Source organism: Phalacrocorax carbo, chromosome 5, assembly GCF_963921805.1.
Source record: "Phalacrocorax carbo chromosome 5, bPhaCar2.1, whole genome shotgun sequence".
Lineage (NCBI taxonomy): Eukaryota > Metazoa > Chordata > Aves > Suliformes > Phalacrocoracidae > Phalacrocorax > Phalacrocorax carbo.
This window is the reverse complement of record NC_087517.1, coordinates 30977975-30992150: the sequence shown is the minus strand read 5'-3', so window position 1 is coordinate 30992150 and position 14176 is coordinate 30977975. Positions and strand designations below refer to the sequence as shown.

Genomic DNA, 14176 nt, shown 5'->3' with positions numbered 1-14176 from the left:
CCCCAAATCTGATGGCTTGAATGCTTTACCTAGTCCTATTGATGTTCGCAGGGAGCGCAGGCAGCAAACAAACAAACAGGTTCCTGCCCGAGGCAAGGAACGAACACGGGCAAAACAAAGCACTGAGGTGTGATCCTATTCTCATTGAAGTTGATGGCAAAACTCCCACTGGATTCAGCAGTGCAGGCTCAGTCCCAGACTGAGGTTGTTACTGGAAGGGTTCCTGGGACAGGTGGGTTAGTAGGAATCTTTGAAATGAAAGCTGGAAACCTTTAGATGTTTTCCTGTCACTACTGTGGGCTCGAGCACATCCTGCTGCAGAGTCTGAAGAATAGATACAGTATGGGCTGTAGGGTCTGTGAGCTGTGCACACGCAGGGCAGCTGGAGGAAGAGCAGCTCCCCTGCCCCCTCTATGGGCAACTGGCAAGGGATGAAAAGTGCAAAGGCATATTTGACCACCCTATGCCCTTGTGCCTTCTTGCACAAAGAAGTTCAGAAATGGGCCTCATGCCCATTGCCTACAGTTTGCCAAAATCTCAACCTGTGCCTGACCCCAGGTGAACAGGAAGGATGGTTGAGCAACAATTCCGTGGCCAGCCCTGCAGCAGCCGTGGGGCCTGCAAGCACAGTTTAACCCCAGCCCTGGCTTGAGAACCAGTTCCTGCAGAACATGAAAGGTTGGGAGAGCTCCTGCCCCGCTTCTCAGTGCACTTGCTGGCCCTCTCCCTGGCTTCCTGGACTTAGGAGCCCTGCCCATAGCGACAAGGCTTTGCCCTGTGTTTGTTCATTTGTTCTGCTCCCCTCATTTTGCTTCCCCTGAAAGAGGCAGTTGTAGCTCTGTTAACACTATTTTTGAAAGCTCTCATGCTGTGTGAGCTCAAATCCTTGCATTAATCTACTGCTGTGTTCATTTCACTGCGCTGAAAAGCAGGGAGTTTAAATCCCCTCTAAACACCATTGGTGACACTAGAAGGCCAGTGTTTTGATCCAGCCCCATTAATGGTTACAAGTTCGAATCTAGACAGCAGGGGTCAAGGGCAGGAAAGGATTAGGAATCACAGCCCATGACATTAAGCTAGTGCTTTTGCCATACTGGGAATACTGGAGCGCCCAATGTACTGAGTTTGTTTTTGCTTCCTTTTTCTGACATTTGGCTTCCAAAGAGTGAGGAACAGTGCTTATTTGTTTATAACATGATGAACTCACTATGAGTGAGCTTTATTCTTTGATTTATCGCCAAGGCTGACTGATGAAGTTTCCTATGGCAGGTAGTATCAACTCACTTAGCAGACACAGGTCTTACACTGGGCTTTTTCAGATGCAGCAATGACTTTTAAATTAAACCTGGTTTTTCATATATCTGAAGGCTTTACTACACTGAATGAGATTTAGAAGCTTTCCAGAGTCAACTTCTGCTCCAGATTTCTAGTATCTGTTGCGTTTCCAAAATGTCACCAGCAGATGGAGGCAACAAGCAGCAGGCTCTGAAACGCAAACTTCAAGTGACTGTTTTGAGAATGCAGATGAAGTCTGCACTCCGAGTGGTTTTTTTTTTTAATCTCACTTTTTATGCTGATGCTTCATTTAACAAATGGGATGGTTGGAAACTGAATTCTAAAGCGAAGAAATTTTTATTGTCATAATAAACTGCATGTGGCTTTGATCCCAAAAGGAAGAGCAGTGCCGTAACTAATGTGCAATATATGCTGGTCTGGCTGTAGGGAAGCTTCCTATCTGTCTGACACTGGGCACAGACCGCAGTTTCCAGCCTGCCACACAGACAGATCTCTGCTTCTGTCCTGCAGCCACAGAGATTTCACTAATGAGAGAAATTTTCTCTGTGAGCCAGCAACCCCAGCACCTTCATCCAGCAGCAGTCGGCATCCTCCTTCTCTTGCTTCAACAATTAGGAAAGTTTAACTTTTGTCCTCTGGCTTGCTTGCCTCATTATCAGTTCATTAGCCACTTCCACCTGGGTTTTCTTATAGGAAGGTATTTCCTCATTAGCACACACTGCCTTGCATATGGATAGAAAATAACATCTACCTGTATTGTTGAAAAAGCCAATTGGCTCTACACAATCCCATCATTTTATGTCTATATCATCATTGTAAGGTGATTAAATCAGTAGTTCATCCACTTTTTTGAATGATATCCAAATATTCTTTATCTTTATCTTTTACCTTTAAGGAGTAGCTGTTTATGATGTTTTACAATTTTAGATTGGTCTTAATCTTACAGTAGGGAAAATATTTACTGCTCTGTTCTTACCCTGCTCGACACAATGGGGCCTCGGCATTCTCTAAGGGTTTGTCTATAAGGGGTCAGTCAGGAGATTAATCTGAACTGATTTAAAGTGGATTAGTTAACTGCATTAAATCCTTGAGCACAGGCACACTGTTTTCTTACCTATATCTTCCATTTATAATCAAAGCTCTGTCTACTCCAAGTGGCGAATTTGGCAGTCCTCATTCAAGCAGAATTCTCCACTGAAAGATGTGTTTGGACAGGGACAGCAGTCATTGGCTCACTGGCTCTTACACTACCCCTTGTAGATAATTGTTAATCTCCATGTTATATAAATGATAAATTTAAGTCAAGAGACTTGCTTGAGACTATATTGAGGCTATAATTCAGGTATTCCTCCCAGTTGCCAGTAAGCAAGCTGATATTTCTATCTGTAATGCAAAGAAAATCCTATTTACTCTTTGGAATGTTAATCCTGAAAATGCACTCCACAAAACTAAAGTGACATTTCACTTAGATATCATTGAAACACTTTGCTGTTATCAACTGAATGTGCATTTTTTAACTTTTATGTTAAACTCAATTAATAATATTAATGTTAATATTTCAGTAAAGTACAATATTTAAGCAATCTTGAAATTTTAATTAAATATTAAAGGAAATTGATATATTGTCATGGAATGTTTCCGTTTCACAAATCAAGATTTTCTGGCAGAAAGTGACAACATCTGAAAGTTTTTGGCCAGATCTATGAAGAGGTAAAAATTTCTACCTCACACAAAAAACATTTTTATAATTGTTTTTCTTCTATTCTGCCTGGAAACTTTGCCTTTCTACTCAATATGGACAATTTATTTCTACACTTTTTTTACAGTTCAGGGGACAAAATGAAGGAAAGAGGGTACAGAGAAAACGTTGTTAGTGATCCAAGAGGAATGTTCTGCCAGAGTTAATCTCGGTGACTGATTTGGGAAGGGACTATTGAAGATACTAATATATAACTTCTGTATATTGGTGATAATTCCAGTGCTCTGGCACTTAAACAGTCATGAATCCTGTCCCAAGTTATAGTGCGATTTACTGCTTTAGCAATTACCTTAGTGTTTGGGTGTAGGAGAACACTTCAGTTGTGAACTGTTACTTACCCTGTGATAGACAAGTTTAACAACCTGTTTGCCTCGCTTAATGGTGAAAGATTGCTGTTGGAAAGGTTAAGTGCTGAAAGTTCAGTCATTTGCACTTTTTCAAATTGTCTGTGCATTAAGTCAGACACTGAGTGACCAAGCCCCTGGGCCTGGCACTCTGGAAATGGCCCACGTAGGCAAAGGCAGAGGGGACTCCTGCTTTGCCTGCAACTGGCAGCTTCTGTCACTGAATGATGCGGCTGGTGCTTCTGGGCAGGAAGGGAGGGCAGATGCTCTCAGATGGTGCAGCAGAAGCCCCAGCTGAGCTCTGAGTCTACTGGCAACAGACCAGTGGTGCTTGCTTCCTGGTGGTCTCACTGCCACAGGGAAAGCTTGTCCAGGCTGGGCTGGATGAGAGGTCTACACCACCCTTCCTGCTCTCCTTTCTGTGGCTAGAGCACCATTCATCTCTGGTGCTTAGGAAAATGTAGCTGGGTAGAAATTACAGCCCTTCTGATGCAAGAAAATATCTCTGTTGATCAGCTCCAAGGGGAAATCTTCCAGGCTTAAGACATTCATTCATATCTAAGCCTGAGAAAAATTCATTCTTTTAAAGAAAATGTTTGAGGAATGTATCCCTCTACATTTCCCACAATGTTTAGAAATATGTCCTTGAAAAATGGCAACAATAATAACAGCCTTCCCAAAACTGCAAAGTCTGCAAAGTTCCAGTCTGGTAGAGGTGTTTGAATCAGTAAGTACAAAGCCTGCATCAAAATGGTTAACTTGATAAACAACAAACATAGTGAGGGATTGACAGCAAGAGCAGTGGGCAAGAAGCGAGTGGGACCCAAGTGCCTTTGCCCCATCCCATTTTTCTGCCAGATCCATGCAGAAAAGCCCCACATGCCCACGGGGCAATACATGAAGTTCAGCAGGCCCTTGGTAAGCCAAGACAATTGCTGGGGATTAAGGCCTGCAAACCTTTTTCTGCTTCCTTTGTGTGAAGGCTTTAGGGACTGATACTGCTTTTATTGAAAAGCTAAGACCCATACTGTCATACTGTAACAGAAGGAGGCCCGAGGCCTATATTCACAGATGTATGAAAGGAAAGGGTTACAGAACTGGAACAGCCTTATTAACATCAGTGCTGGTACTCAAGTCCTATAGGAATAATGTATATTTATAAATACTAAGATGACAGATTCTATAGGGCCCTTTGAAATTCTGAGCACATGTTTCTTGTAAGGGCTCAAAGAATGGTTTTTGGCTGCATTTTCATTTAATTCTGTGATTGCATATTACACTTTCTAGAACTGGTTGCTTCCAGGAGACCTCAGAGACTCTGAGTCATCTGTGACAGGTAAGCTACCTGTAATGGCAATGTCAAAATCGCCTCTGGGTTTATTTGTTTCTTGATTCGATAATTTAACTTGAAATGAGCTCTTTTGGCAAGCTCAGGAAATGCCGGGTGGCTCTGTAGTAACAAGCAGATCTAACGTCAGTTAAGCAACTGATTTTGAGAGATCGCAGTAGAGGTAGGCACATAGTGAGTTTATTATTCTCAGAGGAGTAGTGATTATTCTCAGATAAGCAGTGATTCAATGACATTATGAGCAGCTTTTTGCGGGGCATAGTTCAATTCAGAAGGTTGTACTTTCCCAGGCCCTCTTGCCCAGGCTGAAGACAGGCTTTGCATTGTCCCAGTTCTCATTTCTGGAAACAGACTGTAGGAACGTTGCTCAACAGTGGTAAGGAAGACGTGCTAGGACAGCATTTTCACAAGAAAATGAAATAATCTTGTGATTAGTTAGGAGGGGAAAAATCACATTCTTCAGTGGCCAAAAGCTATGAGACTAGGGCCATGGTTACATACCTCAGCTTGACCGGACACAGCAACACCGCCCAATCACTCCCTAGTGTGCTAAAAGAAGGGAGTATTTTTCAAGCATATGTGCGCGTGTGCACGCATGCACACATAATGTATATATATGTCAGTGAAATAAATTTATAATCATGCAAAATGCCCTAACCTAGCTCAGATAGTCATTAAAATGGAATCCCTCCCCAATACTGATTTTAAGGCACACAACAGGCTTTATAGATATGTAGGAAAAGACTAGACAGGATTTGTCCTCAGGATTGTGCTTATGCACAAGACAAGAATCAAATATTCTTTGAGGATGTAGCCTTACTTTTAATCTCTGCTGTTTATTATCTGTTCAGCTCATTGCTTGGGATGCAGCCCTGCTTGGAGGGAATTGTGCTGCCCTTCAGAGCTGGGTTTCCCAGACGCAGTTCTGAATGGCTGAACAAATGTGCTGAAGTTTTCAGCAAAGCACAGGTTCCTGAAATGCCAGCCATTGTCACACACATCTTCAGAAACACACAAAGCTCAGCATGTCCCACACCTTGATAATACAGGTCCTAGAACTGAATAAATCCTCAGTCTGAACAAAGAAATAACTATATTTCTTGCAGCTCTGCTGTATTGCACTTCTGATTTTTGGCCATAATCCCATGACAGGCCCCATTACACTGACAGGCTGGCCCAGCGCCTCTGCTGCAGAGCTCTGGGCTGCATGTGGGCCAGCTCTAACTCTACATTACAGAGTCCTTATGCCGGTATGGCTGAACGGCTGCCTTAGCATGCTCGGCTCTTGAGAAGGAAAGAGCTGCTTCATTCAGACCACTCAGCCATGACTCTCCATGGCCAATTAAGAAATCAAAGGGGAGCTCTGTGCAGAGCTCCGCCACCACCAGGAAGCCTGTGCCATGGTGGGAAGCACTGAACCATGTTGCTGCCCAGTGTGGGAGCCTGCGGCAGCAGGGACTGAGGGGGCAGAGGGTCTCCAGTAAGACGCTGCCATGGCAAGGGCAGCCTGTGGTGCAGCTCTAGCAAGCAGCCTCAGGGTGGATGCTTTGGCTCCCAAGGCATCCCAAAGGCTTGGGTCTCAAGGGGCTTGAACTGTTTTGCCGGAAGTGAGAATTCAGCAGTTACCTACCACAGTGAGGCCAGATACCTTTTATAAATCTGTTTCTCAGGATCTCTCTGCCTCTGTCTCTGTGTTTTTTCCCTTCTTTTTTTATATTTTGTCTCCTCATAACAAAAATGTCAGCATGTCAAATGTCCTGTGTAGGGCGGGGGAGTGCAGGGGCAAGGGGATCCCAGCGCCTGATGTCACTTGGAGGGGAAGCACTGGTGGGGGCCAAGGGAGGAAGCACAACAGGCCATGCTCCGATGGGCCTCCTGATGCTGAAACATGATCAGAACAAACAAACAAAGTAAAAGCTGTAAAACTAAATTACTATTTTTATTTGTTTCCTTGTTGGTTTGTTTTCTTTCTTCCACTTCCGTGTCCCCAGCTGTGTGCTCCTCTAGAAAGCAGCCACTTGGCATTGGTATTTGCTGGGCATGGAGCATGTGCTATTACATCTATTTTAAGCACCATCCTGAGAAACAGATTCATCTCCATGAACCCCCAACACATTTTACAATGAACTGCACTACTGATACTAGGGTTGCAAAAGGGGATATGGTATTTTCTTTAGTTTTTTAGTTTTTATCTCCGGTCTGCGCACCGGGCCAGTCATATTATTTTGTGCACTTGCAATGTCACTGTAAACTGGTAACAGCAACCTCTGATATTCCAGTTATGACATGTAAAATATAGTATACCCAGCAGCATTTTCCCTTTTACTTACAACCATCTTCCTACAAAATAACAATCTATATTCAAAATTGCTCTGAAAACATGAGTTTGAGCTGAAATCCTGGATGCATATATACCAATATAACCAAACTCACACGGAAAAGCTAATATCCTGGAAAGCTATATAGCTGGGGTGGGTTTATCCAGCTGCCCTGCATCTCCCCACTACCTCTGCCTCAAGGTCTGAGGAGGGCTGGGTCAATTTCTGGTTCCATCTTTCTGGCTTGTGCTCATCTCCTATGCTATTTTTTTCTCCTGTTTTCCTAGGCTGAGAAGGGCACCAGCAGCAGAGGATTTGGCCTCCAGGATGCTTACAGCCTTCCCTCGAGGTGGGATCTCTGCAAAAGATATGCTTCTTTATGGCTTCTTCAGCCCTCTGCCTCCTCAGCTCTAACAGGTTCCTGCTGGTAAGTTAAATCTCAATTTCATCTCACCAAGAAAAAGCTACTTCACATGCTATTCGTTATGAGTTTCTTCTGTACTTTGAAAGTCTCTGCCATTCAGCCAGACATCTCTCTCTTTCCTGCCTGCCCTCCCTCCTCACTCCCATATGCTGCAAAGTTTACATCCCACTGCAAATCTGACAGCTTGTTTTTCTGTTTTCTTCCACTTGACCACAGGTTAATACTAGAACGGGGCCTGGATGGGCTGCCGCCATGGTACATTTACAAAGCGGAGGTGTATATGCTTTGACAGGTCATTTTTCCCCCATTCTGTAACCCCAGGGGCCCAGAGCTTTTCCTCGGGCTGGCTCACACTGTGTATTCAGTGTAACTCACATGCTGGTCCCTCCTGATGTCCTGAATTCCCAGCTGCTCAGCACAATGTGCTAGCCCCAATTCCCTTGGACCACTCCTCCTGCTCCCTTTTGATGTTCTGAGACAACAGCTGTTCCTTGTACCCTGTCCTCCCTGAGTTTTACCTGGTTTATTTTCTTCTCCCCTTGCTCCCTTCTCTTAAGCACACAGCTGCATACACACAGATCTGCCTCTCGTGCCCTGAGCTGACAATAAATACAGGGTCTCTCAAGCTACAGGTTCTGTTCCTCACTAGGAAAAGCTCCCTCCTATTGGGCAGCAGGACAGTTAGCCCTCGCATTCCCCGTTGCCTCCTGGGCACCCACTACACTAGTTAGTTTGGTGGGTTTTTTTAAGATGGGGCAATTAAGAAGCCTTCTTGGACTGTGTTGTCAAGCTATTCGAAAACTTTATTTCTGGCTCCTGCAACACATCCCAAGTGAAGGAGCAGCCAGCTAGCGTCTCTCCCAAACCGTCGCCCTTCAGAAGGTGCTCTGTGTGTCTATGTGCATGAGTGAGAGACATCTGCATTCCTTTTCTGTTCACCCAGCCACAGAGCACAAATCTACTTTGACACTTTTAGAAAAATGAAAAGATGGAATCTCGCAGGAGCCTGCCTGTGCCGGGGGGGGAGGAGGGGAGCATGCACAGCAGGAGGGAAGTTGACTTTTCTTTATACATATAGGGTTTTTTCCATGCAGAGTTTAAATTATGCCTGATAAAAGGAGTTTCGTGGATGTTTCAGTTCTTTCAAACCCTCCTGGCTTCCTCCCAATTAAATGAGGTTTGTCAAAGCCACAGGGCTCTGCTGCTGCCGGAGAGGCGGACAAGCACTTCCCGCAGTGACATCTCCAATCCCCAAGGGAGAAGATGAAAGTGTCAGTGCCAAGAGAGAGAGAGAGAGTGTGGAAAAAAACAGGTACAGAGACAGTGTGAGTGAAAGGGAGAAAGTGAGGAGAAATAGAAGGAATGAGAAAACAGATTGGCATAATGTGTCAATCTCTCTGACACACTGCCAGAGAGGGGATAGATTCATTTCACCTGGGTTTATGCACCATCCCATATTTATTATCGCCCATATTGTGGCAAGAAGTACCTTGTGGACAGGAAGCTGCATGGTGTTATCATAGCAACCAATGTGTTGGGAACAGAATCAAAGTGCACAGGGCTGAAACAAGTACAGTATGATCATGCAAGACCATATTCATGAGTTACTCATTAAGTCTGTAAAAATTAGGCAATTCTGAATTAGGCAATTCCCATGTAGCCATCCCTACTGCCATCATCGTGTAAGACATTTGTTCTCTTGTATCATTTTGGCATCACACTATTTTGGAATTTAACTGTACAATTTTAAAATTCTGGTTTCTATGATAACAGTGCAAATTTTAAACATATTCTTTTCCCACTTTGTTCTGGAGGATGCTGGTTACTAGTCCCCATCCTCTGAAGGAGAAAGTTAAAGCAGAAGGGCAAAGAATGACTGGGAGATGAAAGGTGAAAGGAGGAGGGGGTTGATCCTAAAGTGTGTGAGATAGTATATGGGAAACAACATTTGAAAAAATAAAAGGTTCCTGTAAGAAATAATTTTCTATTTTTATGAAATAATTGTAGCCATAACTGTCCTTTATATAAGTGGCTATGACAAGCTAGAAGCCAGAGGATGTTTTTCAAAGGTCAATTCCTGGGAAAAATAATTACAGAAATCAGTGTTTTGAAAATGAGTACCCCTCCAAATAGCATGTTTCTGATTACTGAGGGGAATGCTAATCGCTAGAGGCTAGCTGCTGCCCCTGGGAAAGGGGGAGATGGAACAAGGGGCTCTTTGCTCCCTGGTGATCAGCTCCTGCAGAGGGGAACAGGTTGCTGTTGCTTATGCTCATCTGGGTGCAAAGTGCTTTAAGAAAAGAGCAGCCCATGCTGTAAGAGTGGAAGACGCTCTGCCCCTGAGTGGGGCTGGTCCACAGATGAGCATCTCCTACAGCTGCTCGCTCCTGTGCCTCTAGGTCTAGAAGGTGCTGCTAAGGCCCAGGTTCAAACCCCACTCATCATCTTGGTGACCTTAATTCTATACACACCACCACCACCTCTGGACGTGACAATGAAGGAGAGGAGCATGGGATTCTCTAGTTTCCTTCCACTGTGGCCAGTAGCCTAAGGGGTGTCAGTGATGACCTTTTGTGAAACTGGAGCATTTGCTCTCCTTTTTCTGGCCTAAGCCAATCCTGAGACAATTATCTTTGTGCAGTGCAGCCCTGCACTGCAGCAGCTCTGATAAAACTTCAGTCTAACCCTTTGCCACCTGCTAAAGCAGAATGTTTTCTGTCCAATTAATCACTCCTGGAAGAAAGATGAGATCCTTGAATCAAGAAAGCATGAGCTGTGCTCTCAACTCAGTGTCAGTCCTGAAGTGCAAAGGGCCCTCTGAGCAGGTATCTCACTCTGCTGTCAACAGGTCAGACAGTAAAAATTGCAGCTTATTATTCTTAGTTGAGGATTTGGTTTATTTTCCCTCTCTTTTGCCCTCAAATCTTTTAGAGCAGGCTCGCAAGCAGTGAAGGGAAGGTGAGCAGTGGGATTTGGGGTTAATATCAGTGTGCTCCCAAGAAAACATGTTGCAAGAAGAGCTCTGGCCAAACAACCCAGGCACAGGGGCCAAGGAGGCCTGAGCTGGCACCTCAGATCCTGTCCCCACTGGACTGATGTCCAGGCTCAGTATAGACCTTTCTCACAGTTCAGGAGACATTTGACCCTGGGCATTCCATTGGCACAGCAGTTAGTTATGAAGTCCTATTTGTGCTCTGTGAGGAGGATTGTGTGTTGCATGGATGTGATCCTGGCTTTGACTAGGAGAGACTTGCTCCTTTTGGGTACAGTTGGTCTCTGGCTCCTCCCAGCAATCAAAACCAGTGTGCCAGGTGGTGATGACACTATCATTTCTCCTAAAACAGCCCACTATTCAGCTTTTCAGAGACAAGGAGAGGGGGAAGGCTTGATGTTGACAAAGCACTGTCATTTTAATGCTTCTTGTATCTAAACTAATGCAAAGCAAGCATAGGCAGTAAGGAGGTTAAGGCTGCAAGCCATTGCTTACCAAAACTCCAATTACTGTTGGGATTAGACAGCGCTGGTAGATGTTATCACAGGGCACATATAAAGAAGAGCTGGCTTTCATGGACATCTTGTTTGGGTTGGCTGCTTTCCCTAGGTTCCTCTACATAGCTAAAAGGTTTATATAGTCACTTGCACTTTTCTACCTCTGTGCTTTGCCACCTCTGTATACAGCAAATGGATAGCCTTCACTACAAATCAGACAGCTATAAAGTGAAGTTCCCACCAGCTGTATGAATCTGGTTTATAATGTGTCTCAATAAGGGAAGAAACCAAAGTTGGTGTTAAGCAGCAAATCAACTGTCACTCCTGAACCAGAAGCAGTCTCTTCTGTGAGGTGATAAAGCAAATCTTCACTTTACTCAGGAAAAATACCCCTCACTTCACCTGGCCTGACCTCCACAGTGGTGGAAGGTCTGCTTGCATAAATACTGACAGGGCACTGAGGTTTTGTATTATGTCATTAAGCCACCACCCTAGGAAAGAGCCATTGCATCACCACAGCAGATAAGTGCCAAGGGCACAGGCCCCTGGAGATGTTGCCCTGCTTAAGCTCTTTCCCGGGTGCTGGTCTGGAGCAGACATTGTGCTGGCAGGTGCTGGGCCCTGTTTAGAAGCACAGGGTGAAGAGGAAGATGGGAAAAGAAGGAAGGTTTCCTTTGCTCACTCCCCAACTCATGCTCTTGCAAAAGCACAACTGGCAGAAAGTTTGGCCCACATGACTTGTGGAAACAAAGTCCTACAGACATGGATCAAATGCTCTGACTCCCATTGATCTCAGGCCAGAGAATCTCTATAAAGGTCTTATTGTTCATAGAGATGAACTGCTCTTGGGGGAGAGTGCTGTTAATACCCTTCATGGAGGCAGATGCTATTGCATCAGAGGTTAGCAGACATTTTTCTGTGTTTTGTCTAATTGCAAGTTATATCTGAGGTTTCTTTAACTTCCACTTTCCCTTTACACTCTTAAATGCAAATCTGAGAAGATTTAGTTGTCTTGTTTGCTGTGAAAGACATCTGGACTGGAACTCCCATGTAGTTGTTTGCCATCCTCAGGTGCACTTCTGCCTTCACCCAGTTATCAGCAGAAAAGAGCAAATGGGGATGTAGTGATCAGATTTCTAAGGCACAAAAGTTAAAGCTAAGTTTGAGATGGTGACAGCAAGCAACCATGAGCCTAGGAACTCAATTAGCCTGAAAGACAACTATCTCATTATCTTTCCTAAAATGATATAAATACATAAGAATATAAAAATTTAAAATAAACTCTCTCTCTATTGACTGTCTAGATGACTGAATTTCACTGCTCAATTTCTTTAAACACCCACTTTAGTATTTATTTATTCTAAGTGTGAAGCAGCTACGATAATTAGACTGTCAGATTTGGTAAGTTAATGAGGAGTCACTGGAGTGGAAGGTTTTGCATTTGTGAGATTGCTGAAGGAGAGAAGCTCCGTGCCTTCGCTCTATCTCTTTTTTCTTTTTCTTTTTTTTCCCCCTCTGCTGGGTGGGAAGGAGAGAGCTTGGCAGTGTGTAGATCCATTTGAATCCTTTTGATTAGCGGGTTGCATTCCCACCACTGTTCTACCAAATAATATTTTGCTGGTTGCTCAAAAAAAAAAAAGAAAAAAGAAAAAGAAAAAAGAAAAAGAAAAAAGAAAAAGAAAAAGAAAAAGAAAAAGAAAAAGAAAAAGAAAAAGAAAAAAAAGAAAAAGAAACTGTAGGTGAGATTTCTGGAGAAGGGTGCCTAGATTAAAGAAATCATTTTCCAAAAAAATCAGAAGGAACAGAGCGGTGAGAAATAGCATCCTGAATTAGTTTATATAGTGGCTAATGTCACAGGAGAGCATTAGGAAAGTGGTACCATGAAGGAAAAAGACCATTTTTCAGCTTTTCCTTTAACCTGATTTTTCCACAGGACAACCAGTGCTCACAGTTTCAGGAGTGAGACTGCAACCTGAAATCTGTGATGTGTTTGCTTCTTACCAAAAAGGCCATCTCTCAGGAGGTTCAGGGAAGTTTTGGTAGAAAGCAGGAATGATTGACTAGTTCTTGGGTAAGCGTGTAGTTGCCGCTGTCAAAGCTGCTTGCGTCATGCTTAGCACATGAATTTCTTTGCGTATTGAAGGTGGGAAAACAGAACTGACACCCAGGGCTCAATGACCACATCCCAGGCTGAGGACAAAGTGGGATATCTCACATTCAGAGAGAAGAGATCAGCAAGCCAATGGCCCCCAATGCTCAATGCTCACTGGAATAGAAGGTTTGGGTTTGTTTCATCAGATTCCCAAGTCTCAGACCAGTGCCCTTTCCTCTAACGCCTCCCCAGTCAAAATATTGCTTCATTTCCCCATTGCTTAAACTGACCAAATTGCTTTGTTCACCTTTGTCCTTGTCTACTGCGTTCACATTTTATGGCTTACTTGTTTTGGTTTCACACACAATGGAACCTGAGCAGAGCTAGGCAAAATCTCCTTAACTTGTAGCATCCTTGGTTTTAATTAATCAGTACTTTAATATGACACACCTCAAAAAGATGCTTCAGCATCAAAATTTTTAATCTCCTTGTTAGAGAAGACTACTTCTGTAAGATCACTTAAAATCACTTAAAATCACTGCTATTGAAAGAAATTACCAGAAAATACCCTTTTATTATATCCTGTCTCTTTGTTTACTTTGTGCATTTGTTAACAGCATGTGTCCAGTCAAGGTCACTGGCTGGGTCCATGCTTGCAGGGCAGACCTGGAAACTCATCTTGAAGCCAAATCATTTTGACTGTCTTATTGTCTGCCAAGCTAAGAGGCAACCTAACTGTGATAGCAGGACAAACCTCTGCTACCCTCCTGTGCTTTCAAATGCATGTAGATGGCATGTACCTGCTATAGGACCAGGTCCCAGCACTCAGTGCCTGGTCTCACAGCCTCTCTCTACCCCATCTGTCCTCATCATGTAGACAGCAGCAGGCAGGCAGGACAGCCTCAAGTCCTTTTGGGAAGGACCTGAGACTGCCAGCCCTGTGGCCAGATTGGATTTTAGAGGCAGCCTGAATACATTCCCTGCTCACTGGCACAGCTAAGTGCAGAGAGGGCAGCTATTCTCTCTCTGTGATCAGAAAGGAACTAATCCTGACAAAAAAGCTCGTTGTCAGTTCCACCAAGGCTTCTGGTACAACTCACTTGAGG

General features: G+C 44.0%; 1 protein-coding gene across 1 annotated transcript in view; it reads left to right on the top strand.

Annotated features, from left to right (window-relative positions):
* The window catches only part of CDK15 (cyclin dependent kinase 15), a 36844-nt gene extending 23385 nt beyond the window's left edge, over positions 1-13459 (top strand). Inside the window, 3 exon segments of the mRNA XM_009500371.2 lie at positions 4687-4735; positions 7353-7492; positions 12912-13459. Of these exon segments, the coding sequence (XP_009498666.2) occupies positions 4687-4735; positions 7353-7492; positions 12912-13021 (299 nt within the window). The 3' untranslated portion in view covers positions 13022-13459.
* The last annotated feature ends 717 nt before the right edge of the window (positions 13460-14176 follow it).